Here is a 20,698-nt window from a genome sequence, read left to right as displayed (position 1 = left end):
TCAGGGTCTCTGCTCTGTTCATTTCTGTGTCCCCAGCACCCAATACAGTGGTTCCCATTTAGTAGTCACTCAATAAATATTTCTCAAAGAATGTGTGCATGCATAAATAAGGGGATACGTGAGTAAACTGCACAATTACCTGAGATAGAAAACACTAGGAAAAGAACATCTTTGAGGAGGAAGATCTAGGGTTTAATTTGGACCTGCTGAGTTAGGAAGATCATGAAATTTCCTAGTGTAGTCTCAGCCTTCCACAGCTTCCAGAATGGATCAAATCCTCTCTTCTGGTTCCTGGGTCATAATTTCCCATTCATGTGTCTGTTCCTTTCACTAGTCTGCCAGCTTTGTGAAGGTAGGAACATTGATTTGTCCTTTTTTCCTCTGTGGACAGCTTGGCACATGGATGGGTTCAATGAGCAAATGAGCAGATGGAGTTTTTGCAAATTTTGCAAATTCCCAAAGAGGGATAAAAATGCAGATACCTCCAGTGGTGTCTCCAGAGCTCAGTGTTTAATGCCTGGCCACAAAGTAAATGGTCAATAAATATCTGTGGGCTTGAACTGCCATTCTTCTAAGCATCACTCCATAAGGGACTCAGTCTGAGGTGCCAAGACAATAATGCTCAGTATTTCAAAATATGGAGGACAGTGAGGTTATCTAGTTTGAGGCAATCTGAATCAAATCTCATTTCTGGGAGTGGTGGAATAAAAATGTTTGACAAAATAAAAGACCTTTCCTAAGTTTCCATACCAGATCTACTTCTAGTATCTGGTGTACTTAGCATAAGCAGCAAAGAGTGAAAATCACCCCAACTTTGGCCTTTGTGAGAGAATTCGAATGTGTAAGGAATAATAAATATGGAATACACAGAATTAAAGTAATCTAGACTTCAGTAAAAGTGTTGTTATTGGACAGCTCGGGTGGCTTAGCAGTTTAGTGCCGCCTTCAGCCCAGGGCCTGATCCTGGAGATCAAGTCTCAAGTCCGGCTCCCTGCATGGAGCCTGCTTCTCCCTCCCTCCCTCCCTCCCTCTCTCTCTCTCTGTCTCTCATGAATAAATAAATAAAATCTTTAAAAAAAGTGTTATTACTTGCACATGGTGAGAAATTATCTGATAAATAAAAGAGGCAAAAAAATCTTAGGGTAATTAATATGCTTGGAAAATAATATCTTGTAAGAGGTTATTTATATATAAAGGCATAATTATGTTATTGTGTGTTTCTGGAGTGCTTTGAATACAATGTTTACAATTAAATAGAATGTTGCAAAGAGTAGAATTAGGTACTCAGAACTTAGTCAGCAAGAATGTCCTCACAAATACATGGTAAAGATAGTAAGAGCTCTATTTTGCCCAGCACAGTCAAACTGTATTTGTAAATTTCTGTCCACTTATCTGTCTCTTCTACTACTCTGCCTAAGGGCAGAGACTGTGACTTTTTCATGCTGCATCCCCCAGGGCCTGTGAAGAAGAGGTGCTCAAAAGTGACTGTAGAATGAATGAATGAAGATGTGAATACTTATTTTTGCAATTGTAATATAAAAGGTTTAAGGATTTTCATCAAACTCTTACTAGTAGATTTCTTTGGCAACTTCCATTTAGTTTTGAATGGTACAAACACACAGTACATATATATGCACACGTACATACATAGAAACATTTATGTGTAAAATAGGTACACATTTTAAAAATCAGCAAGTATTAAACAAGTCCAGGTTCTGCTACAGTCTCTGTGTAGTTGCTGGTGACCTCTACGGCTGCCCAGAATCTTACCTTGAGGAAGGTCAGGCAGTCCTGGTTCTCACTCTTGTCTTTGTCTCGTAGGTCGAAGTTGTAGAGGGCCCGGCACAGTGGGGGTGGCTGGGGAAGTTGTTTGATGACTTCCACGGAGCTGGCTGGGAAGATGCCACTGACTCCATTGATCTCCCCCTGGTACCAGTTCTCATCCAGCTGTCTCCGGAGAAGGATGACATCTCCCTTATTAAACCTCAGGTCACCAGGATTCTGCCCTCGGTAGTTGCATAAGGCCTTTGCTCGAGGCACCTGCAGTGTGGCACAGACCAATGAAATATGTCCTTAGTTTATATGCTCAGGGGACAGAAGATAGAACATTGATAGCTGATTACTGAGCACTTCCTTTTTTTTTTTTTTTTTAAAGATTCTATTTATTCATGAGAAGCACAGAGAGAGACAGAGAGGCAGAGATATAGGCAGAGGGAGAAGCAGGCTCTATGCAGTGAGCCCCATGTGGGACTTGATCCCGGGACCCTGGGATCATGCCCTGGGCTGAAGGCAGACGCTCAACTGCTGAGCCACCCAGGTGTCCCAAATGAGCACTTCCTATGTGCTAAGGGTTGGATGCTTATTACTCCCTTTCCTAAGTAGGGCAACTGAGGCACAGAGTGGTTTAGTACCTTGTCTAAGAAGACACAGCAGGGAAATAGTGGATTTCCTAGTTTCAGAGTCCCTGTTCTTAATCAATATGCAGGGAACAGGATTTTGGACTTGACTCCATAACTATGTGAACTTGAGTGAGTCAGTGACTCTCTCTGGAGCCTGCATACTAATTGGGAGAATTCTGGCTCTACCACTTTCTTCTCATGTGACTATGGTCAAGTCACTTAATCTTTCATAAATCGTATCCATCTATAAAATGGGGTAAAAATAGAATATGTACTTCATAAGGGTAGTCTTGAAGACTAAATGTTTTTAAGATCTTATTTATTTGAGAGATAGAGTGAGGGAGTGAGAGAGAGCATGAGTGGAGAGAGAGGGGCAAAGGGAGAGGAAGAAGGAGACTTCTCTCTGAGCAGGGAGCCCGACACAGGGCTTGATCCAGGGACTCTGGGATCATGACCTGAGCTGAAGGCAGACACTTAACTGACTGAGCCACTAGGTGCCCCTGAAGACTAAATATTTATAATGATGCATTTAGCATATTGCTTGATAAATAGTATGGGCTCAATAAATGACATCTCTTATAATCATCATCTGTAAGGAAAGGTTAATGATACCAGTTTTACCTATTCCTCGGTGTTGATGGGGAAAAAAACTGAGGTGAAAAGTCCCAGAAAATTCAAAGTGCTATATGAGGTGCACTGGGCTGCCTCAGTTGGAGAAGAATGCAACTCTTGATCTCGGGGTTGTGAGTTCAAGCTCCACACTGGGTGTAGAAATTACTTAAATCAATAAATAAGTTAATATAAAAAATAGGAAAGAAAGAGCTATATGTGAGTGATGTAACATATTTTGTCTTCAGTCTCCTCTACAAAGTGTAAACCTCATGAGTGTTTGGATCATTAGGAAGCACTGAGACAAAGAATTAGTCAGAAATCAGTCATCACTTAAAAAAAAACTCAGCTAAAGAACTATCATTTGTTAAATTAGTTGTCTATCTAAATAATTGTTTCAATCAAGTGCATCTTTTTTTTTCCTAATTGAAACAGGTTTCTACATGCAGAAACAGTTTCACTTTGGTCTTGCTTGAAGTCAGTGTGGCAAACTGAAAGTTCTCCTAACTTATGTTTACTAGCCCTTCAGTGTCACCTGGGTTTGGATTTTACTTTATGCTTTCCTCAGCAGTGGGGTGAAGTAGTCCCCTCTCTCGGGGGTAGTCTTGCTATTCATAAGGGGATGTAAGCAGGCAGTATAGTATTTCAGTCTGCGAGAAACTTCCGAGTCTGCGATGTTCATTTGAAAAGGAGTATCAAGCAGTTTAGGGGTAGAGACAAGCCCTGAACAGTCCCTTGCTGATGGGATGATAAAGCAGTGTTTTTCTGCTGGTCCCTGGTCCCTGGATAGAGTAAGGAGGGCCCAGGGAGATAGAAAACCACAGGTACACAGCTCATCCTAGGGAAACGAGTGGACAAGTGAGCGAAGACATGTGTACTAGGAGTCTTAGCATGGTGTTGTGGATATCATAAATGGAATTGGTTGAAAAATTATGGAAAATCCTAAGTCATTAAAATTATGACACTGATCTATAATTAATAAAATTGCCAATTACTCATAATATATACTAAATATAACAGAAGAGGTTAAAAAGTTATGTTTTTATTATAAATGAGAACTAGGCTTTCATTGTAAATATATATGTATTTTTTTTAAATTTATTTATTTATTTATTTATGATAGTCACAGAGAGAGAGAGGCAGAGACATAGGCAGAGGGAGAAGCAGGCTCCATGCACTGGGAGCCCGATGTGGGATTTGATCCCGGGTCTCCAGGATCGCGCCCTGGGCCAAAGGCAGGCACCAAACTGCTGCGCCACCCAGGGATCCCTATATATGTATATTTTTATCTGGATGGCTATGCCAGCATTTTAAGAGTAGTTACTGCTAAGTGGTGATATTTTTTAATATTAAAAAAATGGTTTCCCTAAGTGCTTAGCCATGTTTTCTAACTTTTCTACAGTGAAATAATTGTATCGTCTACTAAAATTGGACAGTAGAGGGGTGTGTGGCTAGCTCAGGCAGTAGACCATCTGACTCTTGATCTCTCAGTCATGAGCTTGAGTCCCACATTGGGTATGGAGATTATTTGAAAAAAATTGGATAGTAGAAAGAGAATGAATGAAACTGGGGAATGAGAACTGAAAGGTATGAGAGAAATTTAGGAAGAAAATAAGCCAAGCTGACTAGGATCAACAAGCCAAGCCAACTACCTTTTTGGTTTCTTATCTGAGAAATACGCAAATAGAAGTAGAACGAAAGCACAGGATTGCTGAAGAATGATCTGAATCTGTTAGATTCCTAGGGCTGGGTAGATCAGGTGCAATAGTTGTCCCCTCTTTCTTCCAATTTTCCATTGTAATATAAATCACATTTTTGGGGTACATGGCCACCTGGAACACTGGTCACATTTTCCAGCCTCCTGGGGCAGCTTAGTTTTGGCCAATGGGGTATATATAAGCAACTTTTAGGATGTGTCATTCCTGAGAGAGACTGATTTTCTCTTTCCTGCATTTGCCATGTGGAATGCAGACATGATTGCTGGAGTTGTAGCTGCCATCTTGAACACTGAGGATGAAGGTCACACTGAATGAGGGAAAGAAGTTACAGAGCTGCCAGACAATTCCTAGACTACCTTTACTTCCAGTCTTTTGTCTGGAAGCAAAATAAACATCCATCTTGCTTAAGGCACTGTTAATTTGGATTTGTAAAAAGCGAAAGAACAAGAAGGAAGACTGAAAAAAATTGAGAGAAAGAACTGAAGCCCCTTTGGCTTTGCATAATAACAATAATACCAATGGCTAATGTTCATGAGTGTTCCTTTCCATGTGCTAGGTACTCCACGATAGATCTTATTTAATCTCATGACAGCCTGTTATTAGAAAACTGGGCATCAGAAAGGTTAAAGGAGTGGCCCAAGTTCATGAAGGTAGATGGTGGTGGTTTAAGATTTGAGATTGGGTTTGCCTATTCCGAAGAGCTCAAGCTCTTAACCACTCAGACAGTGTTTTTCAAAATAAAGTCTGTGGTTCACCTATATCACCTATATCTTCCATGATGGAAGATATAGGTGGAAGATGGAAGATGTCCAAGATGCAGATTCCTGGACCCCCACCCCTGACCTATTTGACCAGAATCTCTTGGCTGCATTTTTTTTAATTTATTTTTTATTGGTGTTCAATTTACTAACATACAGAATAACCCCCAGTGCCCGTCACCCATTCACTCCCACCCCCCGCCCTCCTCCCCTTCCACCACCCCTAGTTCGTTTCCCAGAGTTAGCAGTCTTTACGTTCTGTCTCCCTTTCTGATATTTCCCACCCATTTCTTCCCCCTTCCCTTATATTCCCTTCACTATTATTTATATTCCCCAAATGAATGAGAACATATAATGTTTGTCCTTCTCCGACTGGCTTACTTCACTCAGCATAATACCCTGCAGTTCCATCCACGTTGAAGCAAATGGTGGGTATTTGTCATTTCTAATAGCTGAGTAATATTCCATTGTATACATAAACCACATCTTCTTTATCCATTGATCTTTCGTTGGACACCGAGGCTCCTTCCACAGTTTGGCTATCGTGGTCTTGGCTGCATTTCTACCAAGCTCCTCCAGGCTCCAAATTTGATGCCCCTGGTCTGCTTTATATGTTATTCTAACTAAAATGGGAGCAATGGAGTTGTGATGTAGGTTTTGTGAATGGCTAAACTGCCTTTTTCTCTTTCTTTTCTGGAAGACATTCCAGTGCAAGTGGCCACATATTTTAATGACTACTGAGCAAGCATATTAAAACTGAAATTGCATACAAAGTGCTTAAATCTCTGCAAAGATGCGTGGACTTTGAAACCCTGAGATAGTACTAAGTGCCTGACCAACTTCATCTTTCCTCCATCTCCCCTCAGTACAGATAAGTATTGTGGAACTGTATCATACATAAATTGATTTTAAACATCTTCTTTCTCTTCAATCTCCCTTGGTATCTCAGCTCTACATTCATACTTATAGGAACCACTGCCTTCCTGTTGTAAAAATGGTTGGATGGGAGCAGGGGCAGGGAGAGAGGGAGAGAATCTGAAGAGAGGGAGGAAATTAACATTTATTGTGGTACTGACCGGCCACAGAAATGTGCTTCACATTATAGCTCTACTTCACTTTCTGTGTATTATGTCATTCATACGAACTAAAAATCCTCTGAAATAGGTGGCATCATCCCATTGTATTGATGAAGAAATAGAAGTTCTGAGATATTCACCATTCATACAAGGTCACACAGCCAGTGTGACCGACTGGCTCTTGTGACCTCAAGGCCTGGTGCTTCTCTCATTCTCATTCCTTTTCATCCAGCTGAAGTCACCAAGTATGTTTTTCCATCATAAAACTCATTTGGGCCTCTGTTTTATAATCAAAATCTGAATAGAGTGTGAATGCAATTTGCTTGCTGCTGGCTGTATTAGCATGAATTATTGAACTCCAGAGCCCTCACATAAAAGCTAAGCACCTGAAGAGACTCAGCTGGTTGATTCTATCCAGTTCTCAACTGTTCTCTCAGGGGAAAATGACTCAAGTTCCACATCAGCTACCACCCGTTACATTGTTGGTAATAGCTTTTATCACCCACAATTGTTTTCTGCCTCTACAGGTGTAGGTGGGTGGGGAAATGCAGATAAAGTGGGTGTGGAGGTCTCAAAGCCAGGTCGTTACCAAACTCTTTTTCTTTGTGTTTTTCTGAAAGCCAGATAATCCAATGCGAGCTTGTATGTGCCTGAAGAGCTTTCCTTTTCTATGATTCAAAAGGCTCAAGTTTTCTGCGGTTCTGTAATTTGTCTATTCATTTGTCACCGCACTGGGTCTGAAAGCCACAAGGACGGCTTTGGATGGAGGGATAATGTGTGAAACCAAGAAACAAGGAAACAAGGTCAGGCAGACACATTAGCATAAAGGCATGTTGTAGAAATGAACGCTAGTAGTAAAATTACGGCAAGCATTCCTTCTCTGAGGAACCACCTGTTTGCTCTCTATCTTCTGATGGGCCTGTTATTCATTCTGGTCACACCACACACATAGGGGTTTGTGGGCCAGGCCAGCCACAGTACCCAAAACCCCTAGCATAGTGCTTTGTATGGTGCACTCATCTGCCTCCAGTGGGGTCAACTAGAATCTTCTCTGAGGTTTAACATATAGATGCTCTCTTGGATCATGAGCCTTGAGGAGGTAAACCTTGGACTACCAATGGTGATGTTTCCTGAGCAGTAGGACACATCTTCTTGAATGAAGCTGCAAAAGGCAGCAGAAAGAGATATAGATAGATAAGAGACTTGACAATAAAATTTGAATGCCTAGGTCCAGCTGTGGCTTGAAGGATACTTAGTTAATAAATAAGACCATATATATAATGTTTTGTTTATTACTTAAACTACTTGGGAGTTATTTTCTGACACTTGAAACTAAACAAGTCCAGACAAGCACATATTAAAAACCCGGAAACAAGACTGCATAACAGTGAAATACCCAAATAGTAGAATCCAGAAACAGCAGGAGGTATAGTTTGCCAATGAGCTCTGAGCTTATTTCCAACTTGAAAATAATAAAGGAGGCATGTGGACTGATAACAGGATAACAAGAGAAAAGGAGCCCAAGTGGAACAGAACCACCACAGTACAAGGGAAAAGGCTGAGCTGGGAAGAGAACCCCATTTCTTACTATGTAATGAGCTCTTTGCCATGCACTAGTGACACTTCCCCGTGGTTTAGAAAGGATTTGGCCTGGTTCTCTCTACTCCTGGCATCAGGTGGGGCCAAAATCAACATGCTGAGCTAACTGCTCACCTCCCTGAGCTGGTCATGAGATCAACCATCTTTGGAGAATGGAGCCAAGAAAAAAACATCCCAGCCTTTGGCTCAAGTTATTATTCACTAGGCTATGGGTTCTCATTGGAGAGTTCAGGATGTGTCTCTAATGCATCTCTGTATCTGTTTCTGAGACCTGCAGACGAGGTGTTTGATAAATGCTCAAAGAATGAATGATATTGTGAATTAATCAAGAAATAGCCAGAAATTGGCATTCCGGGAAGAGAAGGATACATGCAAGGTTAATAAATATGACTGATAATAATAATTTGAAAGTAGGTTTATTGGCATAAGCTGGAAAATAAAAATGGGAGTCTTGGCCATATTTTCCAAATTGTCCTGATTTTTAATAATTGGGTGTTACATACATTCAAAAAAGTGTTCCATACTCCAGTTCAGGAAATGCCAACTTAAAGTCATATAGGTTTCTTTGCTGACTGGCTTCTCAGAAGCTTTATCTGCCCATGTGATTTTATATTTGCATCTGGACCACTTTGCAGGATTAACAGAACAGGCCTTGGGAATGCTGGGTAGGATAAATGTGATTTTACTCTACTAGTGAGACAAAGGGCCAACTAACTGTCGTGGATCCTAACTTCCTACTTGCTGCTTAGCCAGTTGGGCCAGAATGCCTCCCTCCCTCCCCATAATAATCCTTTTGGAGCAGATTTTGGGCAATGGAGACTATGTTAGAAAGTTCTAACTGGCCCTTGTGCACACATTTTGTCTTCCCTGGTGAGAAGGGAGAACCAACCCCCCAGTGCTCAGCAGGATCAAGACCGTCTGCTAGTTGGGGGCTTGAGATCACCAGAGGGTTCACAGAATTATGCTCTTCCTAAGTGGAAGTCCTTGAATCTGGTCATTTACATTTGAGGCTGTATGAGATATCAGCCTGGGAATATCCTGCCTGTTATGAGATATTCTATGTGAATTTCTTTTCTTCATAGAGAATTTTACTTTTTTAAGGGAGACACAAGGGTGCAATAGAACACCAATGTTCGCATCAAGTAGGATGTTTGTGTGCATTCTGGCTTTTGTAACTTTGACCAAATCACTTAGCCTTCATGATCCTTAGCTTAGGTCATACACAAAATGGGGCTGGTACTACACCTCTCTGTGCAGCACCGTCAACAACTCTGGGTTATTCAGACCCTGCCTATTCCAATGAAAGGTTTGGTAGTTGACCTGGGAGATAACCTCTAAGCCCTGGGTATATCCTGCCTGTTCAGAGAGATTTGGTTTACTTAGGGCCTTGGGGCATACCAGAGAGTCTAAGCTAACAATGTGATTTACAGCTTGGAGGCTTGAGTCATGTGATAGAACGCTGACGTCTCGAGGAGCTGGAGACTCAAGTCAACCACATGCCTACCTGACCAACCTCCAATAAAAAGCCTGGACATCAAGTCTTGGATGAGTTTCCTTGGTTGGCAATACTTCATGTGTGCTGTCATGCATTTTGCTGAGTCAAATAAGTGTCTGTACAACTCCTCTGGGAGAGAACAACTGGAAGCTTGTGGCTGGTCTTTTCAGGACTCTGCCCTATGTATTTTTTTCTGATTCTGACTTTAATATGTATCCTTTCACTGTAATAAACTGTAACTGTGAGTGTAGCAGCTTTGCTGAGCAGTTCTGTGAGCCCTTTTAGTGAATCATTAAATCTGAGGGGGGTCTTGGGGACCTATGAACACACTTCCTCCTGGGTTTGCTAGTAGGACAAATGTGATAAATCACAGAATTTTGTAGAATGTTTGGCAAATAATAAGTGTTCAATAAATAAGGATGCTTTGAGATTTTCCCCAAAGGAGGAGAGAGGAGTAATAACCTCACTGTTTCATCTGGCCTTACTTTTCCAGCCCTACTTGTCATTCATTCATTCATTCATTCATTCAATAAATAAACTTTTGAGGGCCAACTATGCCAGGTATTGTTTAGTTGTGGAAACCAAGATTGAACTTCTAACTAAATATATAATTACAATTTGCAATAGTGTTATGGAAGAAAAGAATAGGGCAATGAAGGCTGGGAAGGGAACCAATGTAAGGAAGGTCCCTGTTACTGGCCCTGTATCAACATCTAAAAGTATATTCTGTTCAGTGGCTTTTGTCATGAATCTCTTTTGTCACGTTCCCTCAGTCGCCATCTCAGACTTCTCTTCCTCAGGTTGTAGGTAGAGAGCTGGGACACTACAGCTCTGCATTGTTTATTATCTATCTACTGCTACTTTTAATCAGTGGGCATGGTATTCCTGCCTTCCTCTCTTAATCAAATATCAGTCAAGTACCCAGGATATGCCATGCATCTTTCCCTTGGTTCCTCTTGCCTCCTTCCTGGGTTATTAGGGGTCTCATAGCAGAAAAAAGTGAAAGAGGCAGGGGTTGATACCAGGGGGCAGAGAAAGAACCATTCACAGTCCTTAGTCCCTTTATATGGTCACCCTTAGCATGCTTTCATTTTTCCCTGCAAACATTTCTCTGAGATTGCTTTGGGGTGATCTCATTCCCCTAACACAGGAGGTAATTCCAGACATCTTTATAGCCATATACCAGCTCCTAACATAAGCGGGTTCTTAATAAATAGCTTGTGATTGCTTTTGAAATGGGCTAGGTGCCATGTCCCAGAACTGTTCAATGGGATAGTACTGAATTCTCTAGGGAACCAAAGCATTTCCACTGTCATCTCTCCTTCTGGGAGGGCAGAGGCACCTGTGAGGGAGGGCCAGAGGTGTATGGGAGCCTGAGGGACAAGGGGAGGAGCTTTTTCACTCATTCTGGGAGGCACCTCTGCTCCCTTCCATTATCCTCATTTTCAGAGTGAGCTTTTCCAATAGGTGTGGCACCTGGTGAATGAGTCTCTTTCCATATGGTGTGAGAGCCTGAGCCTAATCCCACACGCAGAGGGAGGAAAGATGGGTCAAATGACTCTCCTACCACCATCATCTTCTCTGGCTTAGGAAAAAAAAAAACAAACCTCTGGTAACATGACACTGACTTTCTCCCCCAAGTTTTTTTTCTCTTTCACCCCCATGTGAAGATTTCTGCAGCTAAAGGAGGAATCACTATGGACAATATGACCTAGGCAAACAGGGGACAATTCTGATAACCAGACCATTGGTTGGGGGCTGGAGGGAGCCCCTAGACAGGATACACAAGCTACATATTTATGCCTGTAAGTGACTGAACCTCTCTGAGCCTCAGTTCCTTCAACTTCAAATAAAGACGGTAATTCTTACCATTCTTTCCAACTCTAAACACAACAGAGACCAAGGTGAGTGATCAAAGCTGCACGAATATCTTTAAAACATTTCAGAAATAAAGGTGATGGATGAGACAAAACCAAATTAGCAAAATGTTGGTTACAGTTGAAATCTGAGTCATTGATAAAAGGTTATTTATAAGACTACTGTTCTCTCTACGTTTGTGCAAGTGGTTCCTCCTTAAAATGGCAGGTGCCACTAGCAGGACAGGCTGTTGTGGTGAGGCATGAAATGATTGTTGAGTCACTTCATTTTCATCTTGGGGAAAATGCCTTTGAAGAGGAACACTAAGGTGGCTGAGCTTGTCCTCTACTGTCAAAAGTTATATCTTGATTTCAAACAGTTTGCTTCTTAATTCATCTCAATCCTTTAAGACTTGCATATTGTGTGTGTGCATATTTGTATCTATTTGCACTTTAATTTGGTGATACCACAGGAAAAAGCCTGCATGATGCTTGTTGAAAACAGCAAGCTCTGGAAAGTTAGAATTCTTTTCTTTCAGTTCAGCTGTCCTTGAAGCCATGATTTTCATCATAAGGACCTTCTGCAAATCTGCAGTTTGTCTGCCTCTGTCAAATGAAAATTTAGACCATTCTTCTAGTTTATAACAAATGGGACAGACATGACCTTGGAGAAGAAGTACCTGCCAAGAGATGGTCCTCATGTTAGGAGTGAGTGATGCTAAAGACCCACGTGTCATCAGTCCCACTGGGCACAGGGTCATTTAAGTACAAAGCCTGAACTTAGGAAAATCTACTGAAAATCCCTGCGAAAGGAAAATATCTCTGATGATTAAGCTATAGAAGTATTCCAGAAACGATTTGCAATCATTTTTCACTCTAAGAGAGTCAGTAGTCCTCCTAGGAATTCAAGATACTGGGGCACCTAGGTGGCTCAGTTGGTTGAGCATCTGACTCTTTTTTTTAAAAATAAATTTATTTTTTATTGGTGTTCAATTTATCAACATACAGAATAACACCCATTGCTCATCCTGTCAAGTGCCCCCCCCAGTGCCCGTCACCCATTCACCCCCACCCCCCATCCTCCTCCCCTTCCACCACCCCTAGTTCGTTTCCCAGAGTTAGGAATCTTTATGTTCTGTCTCCCTTTCCGATATTTCCCACCCATTTCTTCTCCCTTCCCTTATATTCCCTTTCACTATTATTTATATTCCCCAAATGAATGAGAACATATAATGTTTGTCCTTCTCCGATTGACTTACTTCACTCAGCATAATACCCTCCAGTTCCATCCACGTTGAAGCAAATGGTGGTATTTGTCATTTCTAATAGCTGAGTAATATTCCATTGTATACATAAAACACATCTTCTTTATCCATTCATCTTTCAATGGACACTGAGGCTCCTTCCACAGTTTGGCTATTGTGGCCATTGCTGCTAGAAACATTGGGGTGCAGGTGTCCCGGCGTTTCATTGCATCTGTATCTTTGGGGTAAATCCCCAACAGTGCAATTGCTGGGTCGTAGGGAAGGTCTATTTTTAACTCTTTGAGGAACCTCCACACAGTTTTCAAGAGGGCTGCACCAGTTCACATTCCCACCAACAGTGCAAGAGGGTTCCCTTTTCTCCACATCCTCTCCAACATTTGTGGTTTCCTGCCTTGTTAATTTTCCCCATTCTCACTGGTGTGAGGTGGTATCTCATTGTGGTTTTGATTTGTATTTCCCTGATGGCAAGTGATGCAGAGCATTTTCTCATGTGCATGTTGGCCATGTCTATGTCTTCCTCTGTGAGATTTCTCTTCATGTCTTTTGCCCATTTCATGATTGGATTGTTTGTTTCTTTGCTGCTGAGTTTAATGAGTTCTTTATAGATCTTGGAAACTAGCCCTTTATCTGAAACGTCATTTGCAAATATCTTCTCCCATTCTGTAGGTTGTTTTTTAGTTTTGTTGACTGTATCCTTTGCTGTGCAAAAGCTTCTTATCTTGATGAAGTCCCTATAGTTCATTTTTGCTTTTGATTCTTTTGCCTTCGTGGATGTATCTTGCAAGAAGTTACTGTGGCCGAGTTCAAAAAGGGTGTTGCCTGTTTTCTTCTCTAGGATTTTGATGGAATCTTGTCTCACATTTAGATCTTTCATCCATTTTGAGTTTATCTTTGTGTATGGTACAAGAGAGTGGTCTAGTTTCATTCTTCTGCATGTGGATGTCCAATTTTCCCAGCACCATTTATTGAAGAGACTGTCTTTCTTCCAATGAATAGTCTTTCCTCCTTTATCGAATATTAGTTGACCATAAAGTTCAGGGTCCATTTCTGGGTTCTCTATTCTGTTCCATTGATCTATGTGTCTGTTTTTGTGCCAGTACCACACTGTCTTGATGACCACAGCTTTGTAGAACAGCCTGAAATCTGGCATTGTGATGCCCCCAGATATGGTTTTCTTTTTTAAAATTCCCCCTGGCTATTCGGGGTCTTTTCTGATTCCACACAAATCTTAAAATAATTTGTTCTCACTCTCTGAAGAAAGTCCATGGTATTTTGATAGGGATTGCATTAAACGTGTAAATTGCCCTGGGTAACATTGACATTTTCACAATATTAATTCTGCCAATCCATGAGCATGGAATATTTTTCCATCTCTTTGTGTCTTCCTCAGTTTCTTTCAGAAGTATTCTATAGTTTTTAGGGTATAGATCCTTTACCTCTTTGGTTAGGTTTATTCCTAGGTATCTTATGCTTTTGGCTGCAATTGTAAATGGGATTGACTCCTTAATTTCTCTTTCTTCAGTCTCATTGTTAGTGTATAGAAATGCCACTGATTTCTGGGCATTGATTTGTATCCTGCCACGCTACCGAATTGCTGTATGAGTTCCAGCAATCTTGGGGTGGAGGCTTTTGGGTTTTCTATGTAGAGTATCTTGTCATCGGCGAAGAGGGAGAGTTTGACTTCTTCTTTGCCAATTTGAATGCCTTTAATGTCTTTTTGTTGTCTGATTGCTGAGGCTAGGACTTCCAGTACTATGTTGAATAGTAGTGGTGAGAGTGGACATCCCTGTCTTGTTCCTGATATTAGGGGAAAGGCTCCCAGTGCTTCCCCATTGAGAATGATATTTGCTGTGGGCTTTTCGTAGATGGCTTTTAAGATGTCAAGGAATGTTCCTTCTATCCCTACACTCTGAAGAGTTTTGATCAGGAATGGATGCTGTATTTTGTCAAATGCTTTCTCTGCATCTATGGAGAGGATCATATGGTTCTTGGTTTTTCTCTTGCTGATATGATGAATCACATTGATTGTTTTACGAGTGTTGAACCAGCCTTGTGTCCCGGGGATAAATCCTACTTGGTCATGGTGAATAATCTTAATGTACTGTTGGATCCTATTGGCTAGTATCTTGTTGAGAATTTTTGCATCCATGTTCATCAGGGATATTGGTCTGTAATTCTCCTTTTTGGTGGGGTCTTTGTCTGGTTTTGGAATTAAGGTGATGCTGGCCTCATAGAACGAATTTGGAAGTACTCCATCTCTTCCTATCTTTCCAAACAGCTTTAGTAGAATAGGTATGGTTTCTTCTTTAAACGTTTGATAGAATTCCCCTGGGAAGCCATCTGGCCCTGGACTTTTCTGTCTTGGGAGGTTTTTGATGACTGCTTCAATTTCCTCCCTGGTTGTTGGCCTGTTAAGGTTTTCTATTTCTTCCTGTTCCAGTTTTGGTAGTTTGTGGCTTTCCAGGAATGCGTCCATTTCTTTTAGATTGCCTAGTTTATTGGCGTATAGCTGTTCATGTTTTTAAAATCGTTTGTATTTCCTTGGTGTTGGTAGTGATCTCTCCTTTCTCATTCATGATTTTATTAATTTGAGTCTTCTCTCTCTTCTTTTTAATAAGGCTGGCTAATGGTTTATCTATCTTATTAATTCTTTCAAAGAACCAACTCCTGGTTCTGTTGGTCTGTTCCACAGTTCTTCTGGTCTCGATTTCGTTGAGTTCTGCTCGAATCTTTATTAACTCTCTTCTTCTCCTGGGTGTAGGATCTATTTGCTGTTTTTTCTCTAGCTCCTGTATGTGTAAGGTTAGCTTTTGTATTTGAGTTCTTTCCAGTTTTTGGATGGATGCTTGTATTGCGATGTATTTCCCCCTTAGGACTGCTTTTGCTGCATCCCAAAGATTTTGAACGGTTGTATCTTCATTCTCATTAGTTTCCATGAATCTTTTTAATTCTTCCTTAATTTCCTGGTTGACCCTTTCATCTTTTCGCAGGATGGTGCTTAACCTCCACGTGTTTGAGGTCCTTCCAAACTTCTTGTTGTGATTTAGTTCTAATTTCAAGGCATTATCATCTGAGAATATGCAGGGGACGATCCCAATCTTTTGGTATCAGTTCAGACCCGATTTGTGACCCAGTATGTGGAGAAAGTTCCAGGTGCACTTGAGAAGAATGTGTATTCAGTTGAGTTTGGATGTAAAGTTCTGTAGATATCTGTGAAATCCATCCGGTCCAGTGTATCATTTAAAGCTCTTGTTCTTTGGAGATGTGCTTAGAAGACCTATCTAGGGTAGAAAGAGCTAGATTGAAGTCACCAAGTATAAGTGTATTATTATCTAAGTATTTCTTCACTTTGGTTATTAATTGATTTATATATTTGGCAACTCCCACATTCGGGGCATATATATTGAGGATTGTTAAGTCCTCTTGTTGGATAGATCCTTTAAGTATGATATAGTGTCCCTCTCATCTCTCACTACAGTCTTCGGGGTAAATTTTAGTTTATCTGATATAAGGATGGCTACCCCTGCTTTCTTTTGAGGACCATTTGAATGGTAAATGGTTCTCCAACCTTTTATTTTCAGGCTGTAGGTGTCCTTCTGTCTAAAATGAGTCTCTTGTAGACAGCAAATAGATGGGTCCTGCTTTTTTATCCAGTCTGAAACCCTGAGCCTTTTGATGGGGTCATTAAGCCCGTTCACGTTGAGTTACTATTGAGAGATATGAGTTTAGTGTCACCATGATATCTATTCAGTCCTTATTTTTGTGGATTGTTCCACTGAACTTCTTCTTAAAGGGGAATTTTAAGAGTCCCCTTTAAAATTTCTTGCAGAGCTGGTTTGGAGGTCACATATTCTTTCAGTTCCTGCCTGTCTTGGAAGCTCTTTATCTTTCCTTCCATTTTGAATGAGAGCCTTGCTGGATAAAGTATTCTTGGTTGCATGTTCTTCTCATTTAGGACCCTGAATATATCCTGCCAGCCCTTTCTGGCCTGCCAGGGTCTCTGTGGAGAGGTCTGCTGTTACCCTAATACTCCTCCCCATAAAAGTCAGGGATTTCTTGTCTCTTGCTGCTTTAAGGATCTTCTCTTTATCTTTGGAATTTGCAAGCTTAACTATTAAATGTTGAGGTGTTGAACGGTTTTTATTGATTTTAGGGGGGATCTCTCTATTTCCTGGATCTGAATGCCTGTTTCTCTTCCCAGATTAGGAAAGTTTTCAGCTAGGATTTGTTCAAATACATATTCTGGCCCTCTGGCCCTTTCGGCGCCCTCGGGAACCCCAATTAAACGTAGGTTTTTCTTCCTCAGGCTGTCGTTTATTTCCCTTAATCTATCTTCATGGTCTTTTAATTGTTTGTCTCTTTTTCCCTCAGTTTCCCTCTTTGCCATCAACTTGTCTTCTATGTCACTCACTTGTTCTTCCACCTCTTTAACCCTCGTCGTTAGGACTTGTAGTTTGGATTGCATCTCATTCGATTGATTTTTAATTTCTGCCTGATTAGCTCTAAATTCTGCAGTCATGAAGTCTCTTGAGTCCTTTATGCTTTTTTCTAGAGCCACCAGTAGCTGTATAATAGTGCTTCTGAATTGGCTTTCTGACATTGAATTGTAATCCAGATTTTGTAACTCTGTGGGAGAGAGGACTGTTTCTGATTCTTTCTTTTGAGGTGAGGTTTTCCTTCTAGTCATTTTGCTCAGTGCAGAGTGGCCAAAAGCAAGTTTTATTGGGCAAAGGAGAAAAAGAGGAGAGAAAGAAGGAAAGAAAAGAGGAAAAGAAAAAAGAGAAAAGGAAGAAAAAAAGAAAAAAAAGAAGAAAAAGAGAAAGAAAAAGAAAGAAAGAAAAAAAAGGGTGGGGGAAGGAAACAAATCAAAAAGCAAAAAACAAAACAAAACAAAACAAACAAACAAAAAACCAAACACGGGGGAGTATCTTCTGATTCTGTGTACTTTAAGTCCCTTGACTTCCCCTGGAACTTGTCCGTCTAGCTGGTCTTCTGCGGGAGGGGCCTGTTGTGCTGATTTTCAGGTGTGAGCACTTGAGGGAGCTGCTCTGCCCCCTGCCTGGTGCAGGGCTCAGTGGGGGTTGTTTACCCCGTGAGGCCCCAGGAGGAACAACCGCAGTGGCGGGGCCAGCTCTGGAGCTCCTGCAGTAACTCCAGAGCTCTCCGTCTGCAGGGCCTGGAGGCTCCGGGGCGGGGCCGCTGATCTGCTCAGCTCGGGGCAGGAGCAGTCCTTGCTGTCCTGGGCCCTGCCGGCCTCTGCCTGTCCCGGGGGGAGGCGGGATCCTGGGCTGTGTCCCGGCGCCCTGTGCTCCGGGGCCTGCGCTGGTGGATTTACACTCCCGGCCCGCAGCCCTCTCCGCGGAGCCGCCGCCCGAGCCCCTTTGAGCTGCTCCCGGAGCCGCACAGCCCCCTCCGCTCAGAGCCTCTTCCTCTGCCCGAGCCCCTCTGAGCTGCTCCCGGGCCGCGCAGCCCCCTCCGCAGAGCCGCCGCCAGAGCCCCTGAGCTGCTCCCGGGTCCAGCCGTGCGTGCACTGCGGCCCTTAGGGAGCTCGGCGCACTCTCCCGGGGCGCAGGTGTCTGTTACTGTCCCAGGGAGCCCGAGGGCATCCCCGCCCTCCTGGGGTCCTGCTCCAAATCCCTGCGAGGCCTTTCCGCCCGGGAAGATTGGTGAAGCTCCTGCTTTCCGGGACGGGTCTCTCCTGTCCTGGGGACACTCGCCCCGGCCTCAGCCCTGGCTCCTCGCGGGGCCCCTCACCCTTGGAGGCCGTTTGTTTATTTCTTTTTCCCCGTCTTCCTACCTTGATAGAAGTGCAAACTCTTCTCACTGCAGCATTCCAGCTGTCCTCTTTTTAAATCTTAGGCCGAATTCATAGATTTTTCAGGATAATTTGAAGCTTTTCTAGGTAGTTTGGTGGGGACAGGTGATTTGGGGACCCTACTCTTCCGCCATCTTGCCCCTCCTCCCTAGCATCTGACTCTTGATTTTAGCTCAGCTCAAGATCGTAGGGTCATGAGACTGAGGCCTGTGTTGGCTCTGCATTTGATGTGGATCCTGCTTAAGATTCTCTCCCCCACTTTCCCGCCCCCAACCCCTGCAGGAATACAAGATACTGCAAATTATGTGAACAGCTTTTCTTCCCCCCACAAGGTCATACCCAGATAGGTGCCAATAGGTTTGGCATTGTCTCTCTGTCTTCAGGATGTCTTTACTGTCTCCCACTCCCAAGGCTGAATTGGGTCTCCTTTTCTTGTGAGCACCTGCATCCTACAAGGTCCCTATCACACATTACTCTTCATCTTGTGATGTAATTACTGGCTTCCTTATCTTTCTGCCCTCCAGACTTGAACTCTGTAGTAGCAGGGCTTTTGGCTTATTCATCTTTAGATTCCAGACAACTGGAAATGTGATGCCATCCTGTGCATTCATTCAATAAATACCTTGAGTGAAACTCTGCCTTTATGGGACTTACATTCTAGCAGTACCTAGGAAGCTCAATAAGTATTTGCTGAATATATAAATAAATGAATAAATGCATAAATAAATATTACACCATATCATGCCATTTGAACTGAACTCCGACTTTGATATTGCCATCTCTGGTCCTGACATAAATTTTTAATATGCCTTGCTAGTTTTTTTCTCCAGGATGGAGAGTATGTAAGCATACTAGCCACAGATATCCACAGATAAATATAGTATTTTTCTGGGTCACCCTTTAAAAAGGCCCCATTATTTCAAATGTGCTTTGAGCTATCTCCATATTCCAGTTTTTCCAATCAATACCTGCCTTAGGGATTCCCACTGTTGAAGACTCTTGTCTTTTCCACATGTCTTCTTCATCAAGTATATAATCTCCACTGCAGGCAGCCATGATGAGTGACAAAAAATGCCAGCTGGCAGCTCCAGAAAATGGAGCAGAAGGGAGCAAGGAGATATCTTTTTCTGCCTATTCAGAACATTGAAATCCAATTTATCACTGGCCACATGAGCCAAAGAAAGCAGCTCTCAACAGCTGTTGATCTGAGAGGCTCCAATCTCACTTCCATGCCCCGTGTGTCACTGACACTCCTTGGGCACGTCTGGGAATGGGTTGGCATGAAGGAGTGGCTCTCCTGTTCTCTTCCCTAAGGGCTGGCTTTGGATCAGCCTGTTTCAGATGGCAGAAAAAGTGATAAGAGTCACTCTTCAAAAATCTTTGTTGTTTGGATGGACATTCCTTGATAATTGCCGCACAGGGTTCTTACTCATTTCATGACATCCTCCCTCACTTAGTGGTGTGCTGATCAACCAGCTCTCAAAACAAACAAACAAACAAACAAATGGCTCTGATTTACAGTGTTTGCCAATTTTCATGATGTAAATACTTCTACCTTGGCTACCAATCTGACCTCACTGAATATGAAATTAGGAAGACATAAGAAGTGCATTATTACCTTTTGTGAACCAGCAAGTGGCTTATTCCAACACCATGGCATGGCTTCCTAATTCACACATGCTCTGGAGGTGAAACTGAACCAAACTGGAACCACTGTCTTTCTACAACTGGGATTTTATAATATAGTTTGGAAAATACTTTTGCACCTGCTACATTATTGGGCTCGACCCACAATGTTGCACGGCAAGTATTATGCCTATTTGGTGGTGGAAGAAACTGAGGCATAGAAAGATACAATTTGCCCCAGCTCACATCATTGGATTTACTCAGTTCTTATTGCTGAAAAAAAAATGTTTTTTAAAAGATTTCATCCATTTATTCATGAGAGACACAGAGAGAGAGGCAGAGATATGGGCAGAGGAAGAAGCAGGCTCCCTGTGGGGAGCCAGATGCAGGACTCTATTCCAGGACTGCAGGATCATGACCTGAACCAAAGGCAGGCGCTCAACCACTGAGTCACCCAGGTGCCCCTGTTAGTAAGTTTTTAT

The 20,698-nt window shown here is 42.2% G+C and overlaps 1 protein-coding gene and 1 long non-coding RNA gene across 17 annotated transcripts in view; one reads left to right on the top strand and one right to left on the bottom strand.

The window, feature by feature from the left end:
• LOC112660574 (uncharacterized) overlaps window positions 1-9,952 on the top strand; it is a 51,108-nt gene extending 41,156 nt beyond the window's left edge. The window contains exons 4-5 of the long non-coding RNA XR_007406363.1: window positions 6,185-7,363; window positions 9,590-9,952. This is a non-coding gene — a long non-coding RNA (uncharacterized LOC112660574). The remainder of the gene's footprint in view (window positions 1-6,184; window positions 7,364-9,589) is intronic.
• Window positions 1-20,698, bottom strand: part of SH3RF2 (SH3 domain containing ring finger 2) — a 132,318-nt gene that overhangs the window by 69,182 nt on the left and 42,438 nt on the right. For all 16 annotated transcript variants that reach the window (XR_007406334.1, XR_007406336.1, XR_007406337.1 and 13 more), the window contains one exon: window positions 1,771-2,040. Coding sequence is in view for 6 of the 16 variants with exons in the window: in XM_025448147.3 (XP_025303932.1) it covers window positions 1,771-2,040 (270 nt within the window). In the remaining 10 variants the exon portion in view is untranslated. The remainder of the gene's footprint in view (window positions 1-1,770; window positions 2,041-20,698) is intronic.

This window comes from Canis lupus, chromosome 2, assembly GCF_003254725.2.
Source record: "Canis lupus dingo isolate Sandy chromosome 2, ASM325472v2, whole genome shotgun sequence".
Classification (NCBI taxonomy): Eukaryota; Metazoa; Chordata; class Mammalia; order Carnivora; family Canidae; genus Canis; species Canis lupus.
This window is presented reverse-complemented; position numbering and strand designations above follow the sequence as displayed.